Consider the following 16,237-nt stretch of genomic DNA (forward strand, 5'->3'; position numbering starts at 1 on the left):
GGCTTATAGTGATGTGCATTACCGAGAGGGCCCAGAGATACCTCTCCGACAATCAGAGTGACAAAAACCTAATCTCGAAATACGCCAACTCAACATGTACCTTTGGAGACACCTGTAGAGCTCCTTTATAATCACCCAGTTACGTTGTGACGTTTGGTAGCACACAAACTGTTCCTCCGGTAAACGGGAGTTGCATAATCTCATAGTTGTAGGAACATGTATAAGTCATGAAGAAAGCAATATCAATATACTAAACGATCAATTGCTAAGCTAACGGAATGGGTCAAGTCAATCACATCATTCTCCTAATGATGTGATCCCGTTAATCAAATGTCAATTCATGTCTATGGTTAGGAAACATAACCATCTTTGATTAATGAGCTAGTCAAGTAGAGGCATACTAGTGTCATTAAGTTTGTCTATGTATTCACACATGTATCATGTTTCCGGTTAATACAATTCTAGCATGAATAATAAACATTTATCATGATATAAGGAAATAAATAATAACTTTATTATTGCCTCTAGGGCATATTTCCTTCATGACAAAGATGACTTTGTGAACTCGCTGTAGAAGTACTTCTCGTCTGAATCCATTGTGTTTGCTTCAAAGTAAACAATGTGACTGTCAAAGAAATAGCAATGATATTTGATTGAACATTTATTGGCGCTGTGTTCGCCACGGATGACTCAACACATAGCGGAGGATACCTGGGTTGCTGTCGGATCCAGGGTGGAATGATGTCGCAGTCGAAAATAGTAAGACGCCTGGGTGGAATGACGTAGGCCTGACAATGCTGGTGGGAGGCAGGATGGCACATCGGAGGCCTCGGTTGTAAGGGAGCGGATACAAAGCACATGGGAGGGACGAAGCAGGAGAAAAGAGCTCCAGGTGGAGTATTTTCGGTAAGCCGGATGTGGCAGAGGTCTAGACGCCCGCATACCTCCCCTATGTTTGATTCCGTTTTGTGGTATTTTAGACATCTGGATTAGTGCACACATTGTTTGTGACCATCGTTGAATGACAGAAATGTGTGATGAGCTGGAGTTGCCCTTACAAGTTACAACCATGGAGAACGTGAGACCCAACCATCGAAAGTTTGCCTGGCGTGATGGGAAAGAATGGTGTGATGGGAAGAAGAGAATGGCGACATCACGTGCAAGACGAGAAGACAAGCTCGACCTCAGGTGATACCAAATTTAAATGTTTCAAAAAATTATGAAATAAATCGTGGATGTTCATAACACACGTGTCTACAATCTAAAAAATCAATCAAAATACAAAGCACAGAGAAACAAAAAGGGGCAAATTCAGCATAATAGTGTCAATAAAGGCAAAAGCATGAATAGTGTCAAACCTACCCTATTCACATCGATTTTGTCTTTTTATTTCTCTATGTGTACTCTGACTTTTGATCTGAATATTTTAGGGCTTGTTGACATATGTGTTGTGAACGTTCACAATTTTTTTATTTCTCTAAAACATTTAAATTTGTTTTTCGAATATGTATCATGGAAGCACAGATGACGGTATCACCTCATATTCTCCCCTAGTCAAGGATCGAAGGCCATATAACCCATTTTTTTTATAGAGTAGGGCATTTCGGAGACCGAGCTCCATGGAGCCCTTTATTTTGAAAAATTTAAGATTCATAAATTTTAGTTTTCAAAAATTCTGAAAAAAAATCCCACCTAATATATAGAGAAGTCAGTGGGGAGGGTTTTTTCCACTGTCATGTTTCCTCAAAACAAATCTGAAAAAATTACATATGTACGCAAAGATGTAAAGTGTATGTGCGTTTTTTTAGGATGAAATACCTTGAACTGTGAGCTGCACAAAAAAACAAAATCATGAACTTTAAAGATGAATAGTACATATGCTAAAAAGCCCCAGATTTTTCTTTGTTGTGTAGCTTACATTTTAATGTATTTTGACCTGAAAAATTGCACACATGTACATTATATATCTAAATATATGTGTATTTATTTTCAGAATTTTTTAAATTCAAAAGTTTGAATTTAAAAGTTTTCAAATAAATGCCTCCATGAAGCTCGGTCTTCCTTTGGCATTTTCAATTTTTATAACTCTTCTCTCCCAAAGAGGAAAAAAAACACCTGCTGGAAAACCGCCGCGGCGCCGAGCCGAACCTTCTTCATGGACCCAGCAGGCCTCCACGCCCCCACCCCTCCCTCCTCTCCTCTCCTCTCCTGGATGTCTGCGCGCCAGCGCCACCACCGCACCATGCGCTTCCTCGCCGCCGCCGCCGCGCTCAAACCCTAAACCCTCCACCGAAACCAATGGCGTCCCTCCTCTGCTTCCCCGCCTCAAAATTGCTCTCCGTCAGCACCTCCACACTCTTCCTCTCCTCGCTCGCGTCGCTCACCCCCGCCCACACCCATCCCCTCTCCGCCCCCGCCGCCACCCCGCCCGTCCCGGCCTCCGTGCCACCCACCGGCCTCATCCCCAACTCCCGCTTCCTCGTCGACGCCTTCCGCCACGCCGGCGACTTCTCCGTCTCCTACTTCCTCTCCCACTTCCACTCCGACCACTACGCCGGCCTCGGGCCCTCCTGGCGCCGTGGTCTCGTCTTCTGCACCGCTCCCACCGCCCGCCTCCTCGCCTCCGTGCTCTCTGTGCCGCCGGAGCTCATCGTCTCCATTGACATTGACGTCCGCATCACCGTTGATGGCTGGAGCGTTGTTGCCGTCGATGCCAACCACTGTCCTGGGGCCGTCCAGTTCCTCTTCACCTCCCCTGGACCAAACCTGGAGAGGTATGTGCACACCGGCGACTTCCGATACACGCACTCCATGAGAAGCAACCCTAATCTGCTGGAATTCGTCGGTGCTGATGCGTTATTCCTGGACACCACATACTGTAACCCCAAATTTACATTTCCTTCTCAAGAGGAGTCACTGGAGTATGTTGTCAACACGATAAAGCAGGTGAAGGAGGAGAGTGGGGCGGCTGGAGAGCGCGTCTTGTGTTTGATCGCTACTTATGTTGTGGGCAAAGAGAGGATTCTGCTGGAGGTTGCAAGGCGCTGCGGGTGCACGATTCATGTGGATAGTAGGAAGATGGAGATTTTGACAGTATTGGGGTTTGGTGGGGAGAAGGGAGTTTTTACTGAAGACGCTTCAGCAACAGATGTGCATGTCATAGGGTGGAATATTTTGGGGGAGACATGGCCCTATTTTCGGCCGAATTTTGTGAAAATGAAGGAGATCATGGTGGAGAGAGGGTACACCAAGGCAGTTGGGTTTGTACCAACCGGATGGATGTACGAGACCAAGAAGGAAGGGTTCGCAGTTAGAGTGAAGGATTCACTCAAGATACATCTTGTACCTTATAGTGAGCACTCGAGCTATGATGAGCTGCGGGACTATGTGAAGTTCTTGCACCCAAAACGGGTAATTCCCACTGTGGGAGTAGATGGTGGGAAGCTTGATGGTAAGGAGGCAATTGCTTTACAGAAACATTTTGTTGGATTGGTGGATGAGACAGCAAACAAACACGAGTTGCTGATGGCATTCAATCGAAGGTCGGCACTTGCTTCTCTTAGCCATGAGGATGTGTTGGCCAAATGCTGTAGAGAACAAGATGGCGAGGAGTTTGCTTCGTTACCAGAAAACAATTCTGTTTCTGAACTACCAGACAATTCGGAGATTAAGATTACAGAAGGAATGAAGAAAGAACTGTCAGATTTCCTACCCTCATGGGTCAACCAGGACCAGATTCAGGGCCTGTTGATGAGCTCAGGTGGTGATGTTGTTCAATCAGCATCTGCCTTCTTTGAGCGGGAAAGAGATTTCTTTGAAGAAGCAAATGTCTCTAATAATGAAAAGCCTAAGTCAGTGGAAATTCGTACTTCTGATCATGGATCTTCTGCTGACACAAGTTGTCAGCAGGAAGTTCCTTCGTTTTCACAGAAGCCCATGGAGCATTCTGCCAAGCTGGTAAACTTGACTCCTGTGAGAATGAACTCGAATCAAACCAAGAAGGAAAGAAAGAGGGGTTCTAGTACCGTAAACAAGTCAAAAAAGAAAGGAAAATCAACCGCCTCAACAGAAGCTGGTGGACGCAAGCAACCCACAATCACAAACTATTTTGGTAGAGCAACGGCAGCTGCTTCTAAAAGCCAGTCAGCCAATAAAGTAACAGTTGATCCACATCAAAACAATGGGGAGAATGACAACCAGTCAATGGACATTGTGGAATCACACAAGCAGGTAGTAAACCAGCTTCTTCAGATTGTAGATGGCAGCATGTCCAGAGAATCTGCAATTTCCTTGCTTGAGAAGACAAAAGGAGATGTGAATGTAGCAGTTGACATGTTTTACAGTAAAATCCGAAACAATAATGTACCTGACAGTGACAAGAGTATTGTGCCGCAGAATACACAAAAGGAGATGATCGATAAATATGATAACACAAACATGGTCCACAATTCTTCTCAGGCTGCTCCAAAGATGCAAAACTTGTATGTACAAACTTCTGTAGCACAAGCAGATTCGGTGAATGTATCATTGCCAGTTGAAAAGTATCTGCCGATTGAGCATGGTTAGCTACTAGCCGCTGAGAGTTTTTATCACCTTGCTTTGTTGTGAGTCATGCCATGTATGTCCACTTCTGCAGCTTGCTGGACAGCAGGACAGCCTGCGCCATACTTGCATTTGGCTCGCACTTTTGATCTTGTAGAAAGAGAAAAAGGGAAGATCAAAACTACTGCCATGCTTTGCAACATGTTCAGGAGGTTTTCCAATGTTTATCACTTTATAGTTTACCTATCCATGTTGCTGTTGATCATCCACTGAAATGTTCACCATTTTAATATCTTATTACCTTTGAATGCAGTTTGCTTGCCTTATCACCTGATGATGTGCTACCTGCTGTTTATCTATGTACTAACAAAATTTCTCCGGACCATGAAAATATGGTAACTACAGTAATTACCTAACTCGCACTTTCCCCATATCTACTGTTGATTGCTTCCTTTTAACATCTCAGTTGAAACATTGGAAATTTATACCGTACAAACTCTATATCAATAAAGATAAGTTGATCGTCAAACTTAAGTTATGGAGTATCGACAAATCTTTTTCTTGTCAAATGCTTTCTTTCAAGCCCCTCATTTACTGTTTAAATATACATTATCCTATTCTAGCATGAGTAAAATACACTAGAGGTCATAAAAGTATTCCAAGTGTGTCAAGTAGGTCCTAAAAGTTTGAAATCGTTCACCGTGGGTCCTAAATGTGTGTAAGTCATTCACCGCGGGTCCTAAAAGTATCCCAAGTGCGTCAAATAGGTCCTAAAAGTCGCGGGTAAAATACACATATAGGACATGCGGGGAACGATTTCAAACTTTTAGGACCTACTTGACACACTTAGAATACTTTTAGGACCTCCAGTGTATTTTACTCTTCTAGCATTGTATTTTAGTCTTCCTTTCCATCTTCATCTTTTTTTTTTGGAAATGCTTTCATTATGCCTAGTCAATTTTCATGACACCAACACACTAACTCCATTCCTGTTAATGAAGCTAGGAACTAAACATTGGCGGCAGTCTAGTTATATCTGCTATGGAGGAGTCGCTAGGAACGAGCAAATCTAAAATACACGAGATGTACAAAACTTACGGTGATCTTGGTAAGGCTAAAAGTTAAAAGTAGCAATATTATTGTTTCATATTATTAGTTTGGAGGAAATGGCCTACCACATGGTCTCATGGCTGTGTCGCTGCGTATCAATCCATTTGACAGGCTTTTGAGAAGTTCCAACATCAGTCTCATGCACGAGTTATTATTCTTTACTCCCTTTGCTTGGAAATGTAAGGTGTATTTTGTTTGGTTAATACAAGACAATGACCAACAACTACTCCCTCCGTAAAGAAATATAAGAGCGTTTAGATCACTACTTTAGTGATCTATGTTTTCAAGGCGTCCAGGCGCTTTAAGGTGCTGGGGGGCGCCTCAACGCCTAGGCGCTCAAAGCGCGAGGCGAGGCGACGCCTTAGACACTTATTATTAGGCGCTAGGGGTACTAATATGGCGGAGGAGCTTGGCTGGAGAGGGGGAGGACCGGCGGAGATGGATCTTGGCCGGAGAGGGGAAGGGCCTGTGGAGGAGGAGCTTGGCCGGACAGGGGGAGGCCGGCGGAGGAGTAGCGGATCTGGGCCGGCGGCGTGAGAGGAGAGAGCTCCTCTCTCTTTTCCCCTCGATTTGGAGTCACGGGTGTGTTCCCCTCTCTCTCCTGCCTCTGTTTACCCCTCTCTCCCGCCCAATTTCTCTTCCCTCCCGCCAATTCCTCTTTCTGGCGCGCGCCAGCTGCTGGTTCCCGCTCAACCTGCCCACGCATGTCCAGGGCGTCCAAAATCAACTAAAGCGGCGCCTTATCCGCCTAGGCGACGCCTTGGACGCCTCAACAACACAAGGGGGACGCCTTAGACAGAAAACTAAGGCGACGACGACGCCTTGACGTCCCCGAGCGCTCTGACGCCTAGGCGACGCCTTGAAAACATAGTTAGTGATCCTAATGCTCTTATATTTCTTTACAGAGGGAGTACTCTATTAATATTTGGTTTATGTGATACAAAATCACAATCATAATACTTCTGAATACAAATCTATTGGCACTGAATTTATGCCATGTAATATTACATATCAATTGATTTTGTTGTTGGTCAATGTCTTGTCTTAACCGAACAAAATATTCCTTATATTTCCGGACGAAGAGAGTAACTACTTTTGGGATGATATTAACTCCTATTATTTGTTATCTATGTTACGCCATTTGTTCTATGGATATAAGCTATTCAATGTTCCAAATATAGTTTTCTTTATTACAGTATATTGTATCAACAGCAGTTGTTGTGTAATTTGTAGGTGATGTTGCCCAAGAATGCCGTCAGAATCAAACACTCCTTGCTCCTCCTCGTCCACTCTCAGTTCGGGATGTATATTCTACACTACGAAAGCTAAGGTCTTATTTACAAAAAAAGATATCTTCTTTTGATGTTCATTTTACCTTTATATATCTATTTTACCATAATGATTGGTCAATCGTCCACCTTTCTTTCTACTCAATATTACATGGTTCTTCCCTGAGTATTTTTTGTTCTTGCAACACATACAATTCTTTCCTGGCTGACTAACGATTTGGGTCCCACCCCATCATCTAGGCGCAAGTTGTAGTCATAATGGACAAGGTAGGTCAAGTCAACATTCAAGTTAGTAACTCGAGAGTTGAGTCTCACTTTGTTAAACTAAGATGTTTGGCTTCTTTCATAACCAAAACTTAGGCTTCTATCCAGTCCGTCACCTGCTCATCCAAAGTTGATAAGTATTCCAGTAACTTGCATGAACCAGCCCCTACTCCCTAATCAGTAATCACTGAGTGAATAGACTGTTGCAGTGCTATAGAGTGGTTTGGGTCTAGCTACTGTGGTGGGACTTGCAGCCATTCTAACCATAATGGTATTATTTTGCAAAGAAAAATATTATATGGTAGATGAAATTTTATTTGCTTGAGAATTCTGAAAAAAAGAACATCTCAAAGTGGTAATTATTCTTGGTTTAAAGGCCATATAGGTCTAGATTTTAGAGCCACTAGGGTACTCATATCTGCTACCGTATCTCAAAGCTGTTGACTATTGTTTGCGTTCTTCAGTATTGTGGAACAACAATACAGAGTAAAATTGTTCACCTGCATGGCTGCATCTCTAATCAGTGGCGGAGCCAGGAGAAACCAGGAGCCAGGGCGGGCAGCAAGCTAACTAGAAAGACAACAGAAAATAATACAGAGTAGAACTGTCCACCTGCATCTCTAGTCAGTGGTGGAGCCAGGAAAAACTAGGAGCCGGGGCGGGCTGTAAGCTAACTAGAAAGACAGAAAATCATAACTGGATATTTGGATACATATTACTCCCTCCGTCCGGAAAAGCTTGTCCCTCAAAGTTTTTTCGGACGGAGGGAGTGTGCAACTATAAGTCAAACAACCGATACTGTATTTTCCATACATATAATTTCAATAAAACCTGAAATTAAATATGACAACTAATAATTGAATAAACTATAGTACTTATATGAATAAAATACTAGGTATCCAAATGCCCGATGAAGCACCAAAAAATAAGACCCACCAAACTAAAAAGTAAGAACTAGCAATTCATAGTGGAGGTGTAAAAACTTATTCACAATAATTTTCATTACGAAGAAAGTTCTCTGACACCGGCAATAGTAAAGCTAATTCAAGATGAACAACATTAGGGTCTTGTTCTCATGCCGGTGTCAGAGTTCCGGCTGCACAACATTTGCATTCTCAATACTTGCTCTAGGAACCAAAAATCTCCTCATATCAATTTTTTTAATAACATAAGATTGAAATTCGGTGATTTAGAATGATTGAACTAACTAACAATGGTTAGGCTAGAGGAGTCGAGAAGAAGTAATACTCACGTGGAGTGAGATTTATTTTGCTTTAATGAACCTACTCAAAACGTTGGAATTCCCAATTTTCTATATCCGTGCAAATTACAAACAAATATTAAAATCCCCAAATTCAAGGCATGAATTATCATTCCACAAATTTGTGTGTGTGTGCGCGCGCCTGTCCACTATATAAAATCTCCAAATCCAGTTAACCTGAACTTACCTCGCCTAATCAGTCGTTGGCATGAATGGCTCATGGCTGGAAGGAGGCGCTGTCAGGTGTCAACTGTCGTCTTTCCTGCTAGGAGGGGCTGCGCCAACGCTGACAAATCATCGGCGGCGTTCTTCGTCTGCAACTATCGAACCGTGGCGGCAATCGAACTGCTCGAGGGAGGAGGCGTGAGCAGGCTGTGTTAATTTGTGCGGGCATATTGTTTTGTAACCAGTCCTCCTACCTCCTCTCTCGACCAGCCATGAGCCTAGGGGCAACCGTATAGGTTAATTAGATGGGCTTAGAAGACCAAGATGGTCCAAGAATAATTTGCCCGGGCAAATGACGGTAGCTTTAGCTAATAATTACATGATGTCACAGCTATGATTGAAGGAACAGCTCGCAGGTGAGCCCGGGCAGCTGTCCGGGCTCGCCGGGTACTGCCTCCGCCACTGTCTCTAATAGAATTCAGGAATCTTTCTATACATGCACAATATCTTAATTACCCATGGGTTGCTATACATAGATGGCTAAGGTTAAACCTGAGCTACTTTTAATCCGGATTATAACTCCTTTTGTATGGTTACTATCACATCTGTCGTCTGTTTACAATACAATTTTTGATGATTATACTATCAACCCTATCAATTATTAACATGACGTGCATGTCATATCGCATGAGAACCGTCTTGTCAAAGTTCCATAGGCACTTTGTATCCTAGCAACTGATGGTAAATAATTGGTCAATGTAGATTGCATTATTTTCTGTTCAGTTTTGGTCTCATACTTCTGTTTTTTTTATGTAGTAATAAGCAAATAGTTAAATCTTTGAATATTCTGGCTTTATTTCATGCAATAATCTCACTGTTTTCTTTCAAGATAAATAGATAATAAAATTTAATAATAACCATACTTCGTATGATATCATTTATTGCTACAGGGAAATGATAATCTGTTTAATTTCATCAGTTTTTATTTTCATTTTAGTGCAATATCAGGTGGTGGGAGTGCTGGGAGGAGAAAAATTCTTGTGTTGCATCTTATTCGGTCTTGCAGAGAAATGGAAATGAAATTTCTTGTTAGAACGCTGGTGAGGCATCCTTCCTTTATGCTTGTAAATTTCTATTTTGCGCCTGAGGCTGTATTGCATAGAATAACTGCAGATTATACTTCGGTTTTGTGGTTTTGGTCTTCTGTGCTTACTTATCTTCTAATTCATCCTTCTCACACGATGGACAGCTTCCATCCATTCCCACACTTGTTAAATCCTAGCATACAAATGCTATATTAGCAAAGGAAAGCCTCAGTTTCAGTATCTAATTCATTATGTATTTGTTGTTTTCATTATCTTTGTTCATGCTTCCAAGTCTTTGTGAACCTATCTGAATTGATATGGCAATAACTAATCAATCTTGGATTTTCCTATGTCTACCCTCCCCCCTTTCGTGTGTGTGGGTGTGTTTTACCAACAGGTCCGTAACTTGCGTATTGGCGCTATGATGAAGACAATCTTACCCGCTCTTGCACATGCTGTTGTTCTTCATGAAAAATGTTCAACAGGTCCTGTGGTATCCTTGGAGGGTGTAAAATCACAATTGCAGGTTTGTTTAACTAAGTCGAGCCTGTTCTTTTGTTCTGCAAATGATTTTGTTTGAGGGTTTGAGCTTTGCTCATATGGGGCGAGGTTGTAAAATCACAATTGCAGGTTTGTTTAACTAAGTCGAGCCTGTTCTTTTGTTCTGCAAATGATTTTGTTTGAGAGTTTGAGCTTTGCTCATATGGGGCATGGCTTGTCTCCAGGCCTATACTAGGGGGCAGGTGATTTTGAGGCCCCAGATTTGACTTGTGCTCTTGTTAGTACTACTTTTTTTAATGTTAGATGTGACCGTGGCTTGCTAATATTCGGCACACAACCATAGAACCATTACTCCAATCTCATACTTTCCTTCCACATTAGCTTGGTTATGGTAATATAAATTTCTTAGTCTCATACTAGGTACTTAAAAGAGAACATAGCTACGCCACCAAGCATCTAACCATATACTATAATGCTCTAGATCATCACGTTTCTCAGGTCACTATAGGAACCTTCCGTCATTCCAGAACTTGGAGGACACACGCGCATAGGTATGTGTGCTTGTGGTGGTGGTGGTGATGTGTGTGCATGCATGTGTCTCTTTTTTGCAATCCTGAAAATACTGCAATATCTATTAATTAGAAGTAAATGAATGCGTCAGCACATTTTAAGCACCTGTCCTTTGATGAAGCCAATGCTACACGATGTGTACATTATGTGTTGTAAGTGGCAAGAGAAAAAACCGGTCTATTTTGCTAAGTGACCATGTTGAGTATCTTAGGAAAATTGTATTACTGTTGTCTGTCGTGATTTATTAGGAAAAATACTCGAGGCTTGACGCAAATTATATATTACTGCTGGAATCTTAATTCTTGCCACAGAGCGTGAAAATGGCACCTCCATTCTCTTATCGACTACAAAGATGCGAAAGTTTGACTTTTTTGTGTCCCTAACTATAAAAATATTTCGGTGAATTGGAGGAAACTTAATTTAATAGCTGGGCTCTAAAATGTTTTTTTTTCCTTACTCACTCACGAGAACTTCTATACCCGTGGAGAAAACATAGATTCTTCACTATCCACTTTCGCACATCTTTACTATATAATGATTTGATTTTTTACACTTTCTGAACGAAGAATTCTACCTTCCTTCCTCTTTGAGCAGAGCCTTTCAACTGAAGTTACTGAGGCATACAATGTCATTCCTAATATGGTGAGTAATCATTAATGAACTTATTTCATTTGATATATGATGGTACAGGATTTCGTATTTCCTAGCTATTGGTTACATCAATGTTAAATGTGCTGAGTATCTACTATCTAGCTTACATTGCTAGAAAACCCATATCCTTTCCAAAAGAGCTCTGGTGAGTTTGTCAAGAGAACAATTTTTAACCTTCATCATAGCGCATTAATATTAATAGAAAATTGATGTACAACTTGTAATATTAAATTCCCTTCATTTTATGACAGCCCTTTTAAAGGGTAATTATGTGGTGTCTATAATATGAATGGCTATAAGTTAATCTATGTGCTTGTGGAAAATGGTGCAAGTGGTGGTTCAAAAGGCACTGATACGGGGAGACAGAGACAAGGATACTTACATGGGGACACGGGATCAGCAAGTGTGTGTGTGTATATATATATATATATAAAGACAAAATGATAACAACAGAGGATACTTAAGATTTGGAACACCATCCTTAAGTTCACCCTCTTCACTGTCAACGCTAGCATTGTTGTTGCTTCCACTCCCAAATGCCATGCTCCCTCTGCTAATCAGCAACAGGTGAACAGAAGGTCTGCAGTAGCAAATCGAGCAAGTCAGCAACAATAGCTAATTTAGGACAGCAGCAATGGCAGGCAATAGCAGCAGCAAATCAACAGCAATAAAGTAGCAACAGCAGCACAGTAGCATCAATAACAGGAACAACAGGGAAGAAAGAGGAGGGAGGGAAGAGATGGACAGAGGGCGAGGTATGTTGCTCCGTCGCTCGAGCTTGCTTGCCAGCGGAAGAAGAGCAGTAGCAGCCAGTACAGACGGTGGTGGCAATGAGTACAGGAGGCGGCGCGGTCACTGGAGGCAGAGGCACAGACCAGCTTGCGGTCGATTTGGCGCTTGTCTGTTGCCTCCCCAGCATAGTTAGGGTTGTAATTGACTGGTATTGGGCTCCCGTATCCCCCTGTGTCCATACTGTATCCCTGCCGTATCAGTGTTCTTTTTTAGATAAAAATAGATGGGATTCTCGAGGATAGCTGTATCCGTGCTTTTTAGTCCAAAACAGGATGGTTCTTGCTTCAAGCGAGAGAAAGTTTACCTTTCGCCGTCATTTTTCTAAAGGAACTCCTGCTGGCACTATTTTCAGGATTTGCTCGTTCCCTCTCTTCTCTGTGAAGGCGCTACATTTGCAGCTTCGTCCTTAGCAATGGTACCTGGCACACCTATACCACCTATGCTTGCAAGGTGTGTGCATCTGATGCTGTTTCCAGTACAATGATTTTAACTGGCCTATTTTATATTGTAATCATGGTTTCATTCCTTTTTTCTTTCAGAATTACTAATGGGGTCACTCAAGCACTGAAGTTGTTTCATGGTAGAGCATTTACTTGTGAGTACAAGTGAGTACATTGCTCTCTTAAGAGATTCTTTCCTAGCAAACCTACTTTCATGACCAAATGGTTCTTACTGTACATTAACTTTTTATGAATTGCTAAGTACTCCCTCTGTGCCAAATTATAGTGCATATAATATTTTTCAAAAGTCAAACTTTGCAAACTTTGACCGAGTTTATAGAAATTTATCAACATTTACAATACCATTGGATTCATTGTGAAATATATTTTCACGTGTTATATATTGGGTATCGTAAGCATTTTTTTTCTATAAACTCAGTCAAAGTTTGTCTTTGAAAAATATTACATGCACTATAATTTGGCAAGGAGGGAGTATAAAACATCGTTTCTAGCTGCATGCTTGAGGCTGGTTAACCGACTACAAAAATCAAAGCGCCACCATTTCAAGCATAACCATGGGCTTTGTTTTAAGCATCACGAGAACTGTGGAGCCTGGACAAAGCAGTTAGGGAGGAGTACTTTCCTATTGTCTTGCACCAGTTGAGTTTGCATAGTTCGTAGGGCCAGTTATGTTGAAATCTGGGTCTGCGATTGCCATAAGCTACAAGCTTAACCACACACACAAAGTCCTCTGACTGCCTTTGTAGTTTCTAAAGGAAACTATTTTAGTTAAGTCCTTAGACATGTCATGCATAACTTATTTCATACTAACTTCCCTTTGCTTTCAGGTATGATGGTCAGCGCGCCCAGATTCACAGATTAACTGATGGATCTGTGCAAATATTTTCAAGGCAAATGAAAGATTCGACTTCCCGATTTCCCGATTTAGTTAACATGATCAAAGAGCTTTGCAACTCAGAGGTGGCCAGCTTTATACTGGATGCTGAAGTAAGTTTGATTCATGAGGATGACCTCTCTATGTGCTATGTTTATAGTAGATCACTCGCCACTTACTTACCTTCTAATTGTTTTTGTTATACTTGCGCGTCCAAATCAAGGTTGTGGGAATCGATAGGAATAAAGGAAACAGGCTGATGTCATTCCAAGAATTGTCTTCAAGAGAAAGAGGAAGCAAGAACTGCTCAATTGCAATTCAGAACATAAAGGTGCTATGATTGTTCTGCGACCCACTAAGTTCTGTTACTGCTTTGGACTCATCAGCATTTTGTTTTTGATAGCACCTTTACTTGATTAATGCCTATAACTTTGCCAAGAGGTATTGCGAAGAAATTTCTCTAATTAATTCTTATAATTGAGAGCTTAAGTGGAGTGAGCCTTGGCTCCTTGTCGTCTCTCGGGTTTTGTCGGATTATTTATTGAGGATGGATTTTGTACATGGAAGGGCGGGTACTTGAGTTTAGGGTCAAGAAATTCATATATGTGTGTCATGTTAGAACATGTGCATCTGCAGAAACTCATGTTCTAACATGATTGATGCACATCTATGACTATGTTGGGAACACAACACAAGTAGCTAAACTCTAAACTGAAGCAGCCATTGCTTTTCCCACCAATTTTCAGATTGTTGCACTTGGCCACAGATATTTCCACAGTTTCTCTATGTATGTCCTTTTATTTTGAAGCACTATTAAGTTTGTAGTTGTCTTTCTATTTTCCTCATTTCTGGTAGCCTTTGCTCAACATATAGTAGCATGCTTGCTACACATTGTCAATGAGACTAAGTGGACTATTTTATGCTTTGAACAAATAATGTACTTTTGTGTTTGCTATGTTTGGATTTACTTCTTCATATCTAATCATTTTAATTATCACAGCAAGTTTATTCTATTTTTCTACTACTAATGTTTGGATTTCCTTCTTCGTAAATAATTATTTAATAATCTCAGCACGTTTATTCCATCTTTTTTATTTTGCAGTCTATTTATTTTTATCATCATCAATGATAATGATAATACCAAAGCTGATACTATTTTGACCATTCTGCAGGTTGACATATGTGTGTTTGTTTTTGATATTATGTTCTGCAATGGACAAAGGTAATGTTGTGAGGCACTTTTGCAGTTTATAGTTTTTTTTATGAATGGAGTGCCTGTATTTGTGTACAAGGTTGAAAAGACTTTTTTTAACAAGAAAATATATTTTGTTGAGTAATCACCCCTGTTCTGTAGCCAGAAATACTCTTTCAATGATTGGCAGCATCCTATATATCAGCAGAGAGATCTGTTGCTCATATCCTTTATTCGCAGAGTGATTAGTTATCAGCTGAATTTAGTTTGCCTGTCCCACACGTCAACTTCAACGGTCTTGTGCTTTTAGTTTATCAGTGATGTAATGATATGTAGAAAATGTTAATGTCCTTACACAATTGATGATTCGGAGAGCTTAATTGCATACCGGTCATGTCACGTGGGATGCCTAATGGAAATGTTTGCTATAAACTATACTTCGTTTTACCTATGTGTTATACGGATGGTTTATTATTGAGTAAATTGCACTTCGGATCACATATTCTTACCACATTTAACATTAGGTTAAATTGTCCTGTAATACTAGTGCGTTACTTGCGGCTGGGCCTTGCTTGAGTGTGTTGCATGGATGTGGCAGATGAGTGAGGTGGCCTCCATGTGGCAGTTAACAGGTTGGCCCATGTCACTGAACCGACTCAGGTTTGTTATGCCTGGTCTGGTCTCATCTTGTGATGACAATATCTGGTCCGATTTTTTGCAATGTGGCGCAAAGCTGCAACAGTCGTAAAAAGCTAAGTGCAATTGTGTGGAATAGAAATGCCAAAATGCCAACGTACAAGAAACCAACTCTTGATTGTTTAATTCAAAATACAACGAATCTAACTGTGTTTTTCTGCAGGCTATTGGATAACCCACTTCGTCAAAGGAGAAGCTGTATGATTCAGTACCATCTTGAAAACTTGTATAAATACAAATGTGCTTTATTGAGTAATGCCTCTAAGAATGTCCTCAAACTCTTCCTGCATTTTGCCTCGCAGACATCCATGATCTTTTCCAGGAGAAGCCAGGATACTTGGAGCTAGCTCAGCAGTTAATTGTAAGTTTCATCCTTAAATGAAACACTCTTACTTTTATGGATGTAAAAGGTTGTCAGGACTCAAGTGGTAAATACTACACGGGCTAAACGAATAGAAAACACATCCAAAGTTCGAGGCTTGATAGAGTAATCACAGCATCAGACACGAATAGGCCAATCTCATGGTGGTTATTGCCAGCTTGGGTGATAAACTTGACGCCAGCGATCTGAGTTCACCATCACTACAGAACTAACAACTGTAGAAACAAACTGCCTGTCTTTTTCAATTGATTGTAACCCTGACGGTATCTGCTCGTACTAGCTAATTCGCTATTACCACCATTGGTGCCATTCCTACATGCACTACTACAATTAAGATGCTGCATCTTTTAATGTCAATGGTAGCTGATATCTTATCTCATCCTTTTCCTTTGTTTCCTTTTA

The 16,237-nt window shown here is 41.1% G+C and overlaps 1 protein-coding gene across 5 annotated transcripts in view; it reads left to right on the plus strand.

The window, feature by feature from the left end:
• The first annotated feature begins 2,236 nt into the window (after window positions 1-2,236).
• LOC119276737 (DNA ligase 6-like) overlaps window positions 2,237-16,237 on the plus strand; it is a 16,304-nt gene continuing 2,303 nt past the window's right edge. The window contains exons 1-15 of one of the 5 annotated variants that reach the window (XR_005136790.1): window positions 2,237-4,561; window positions 4,637-4,754; window positions 4,856-4,937; window positions 5,548-5,650; window positions 6,886-6,982; window positions 9,629-9,731; window positions 10,114-10,242; window positions 11,382-11,429; window positions 12,583-12,680; window positions 12,770-12,835; window positions 13,519-13,678; window positions 13,789-13,896; window positions 14,738-14,787; window positions 15,617-15,651; window positions 15,756-15,814. Coding sequence is in view for 3 of the 5 variants with exons in the window: in XM_037557877.1 (XP_037413774.1) it covers window positions 2,299-4,561; window positions 4,637-4,754; window positions 4,856-4,937; window positions 5,548-5,650; window positions 6,886-6,982; window positions 9,629-9,731; window positions 10,114-10,242; window positions 11,382-11,429; window positions 12,583-12,680; window positions 12,770-12,835; window positions 13,519-13,678; window positions 13,789-13,896; window positions 14,738-14,787; window positions 15,617-15,651; window positions 15,756-15,814 (3,519 nt within the window). In the remaining 2 variants the exon portion in view is untranslated. Of the gene's footprint in view, window positions 4,562-4,636; window positions 4,755-4,855; window positions 4,938-5,547; window positions 5,651-6,885; window positions 6,983-9,628; window positions 9,732-10,113; window positions 10,243-11,381; window positions 11,430-12,582; window positions 12,681-12,769; window positions 12,836-13,518; window positions 13,679-13,788; window positions 13,897-14,737; window positions 14,788-15,355; window positions 15,418-15,616; window positions 15,680-15,755; window positions 15,815-16,237 lie in introns of those variants that run through there. The other 4 variants (XR_005136791.1, XM_037557878.1, XM_037557879.1 and 1 more) reach the window with 4 other exon arrangements.

Source organism: Triticum dicoccoides, chromosome 3B (genome assembly GCF_002162155.2).
Source record: "Triticum dicoccoides isolate Atlit2015 ecotype Zavitan chromosome 3B, WEW_v2.0, whole genome shotgun sequence".
NCBI classification, from domain to species: Eukaryota; Viridiplantae; Streptophyta; class Magnoliopsida; order Poales; family Poaceae; genus Triticum; species Triticum dicoccoides.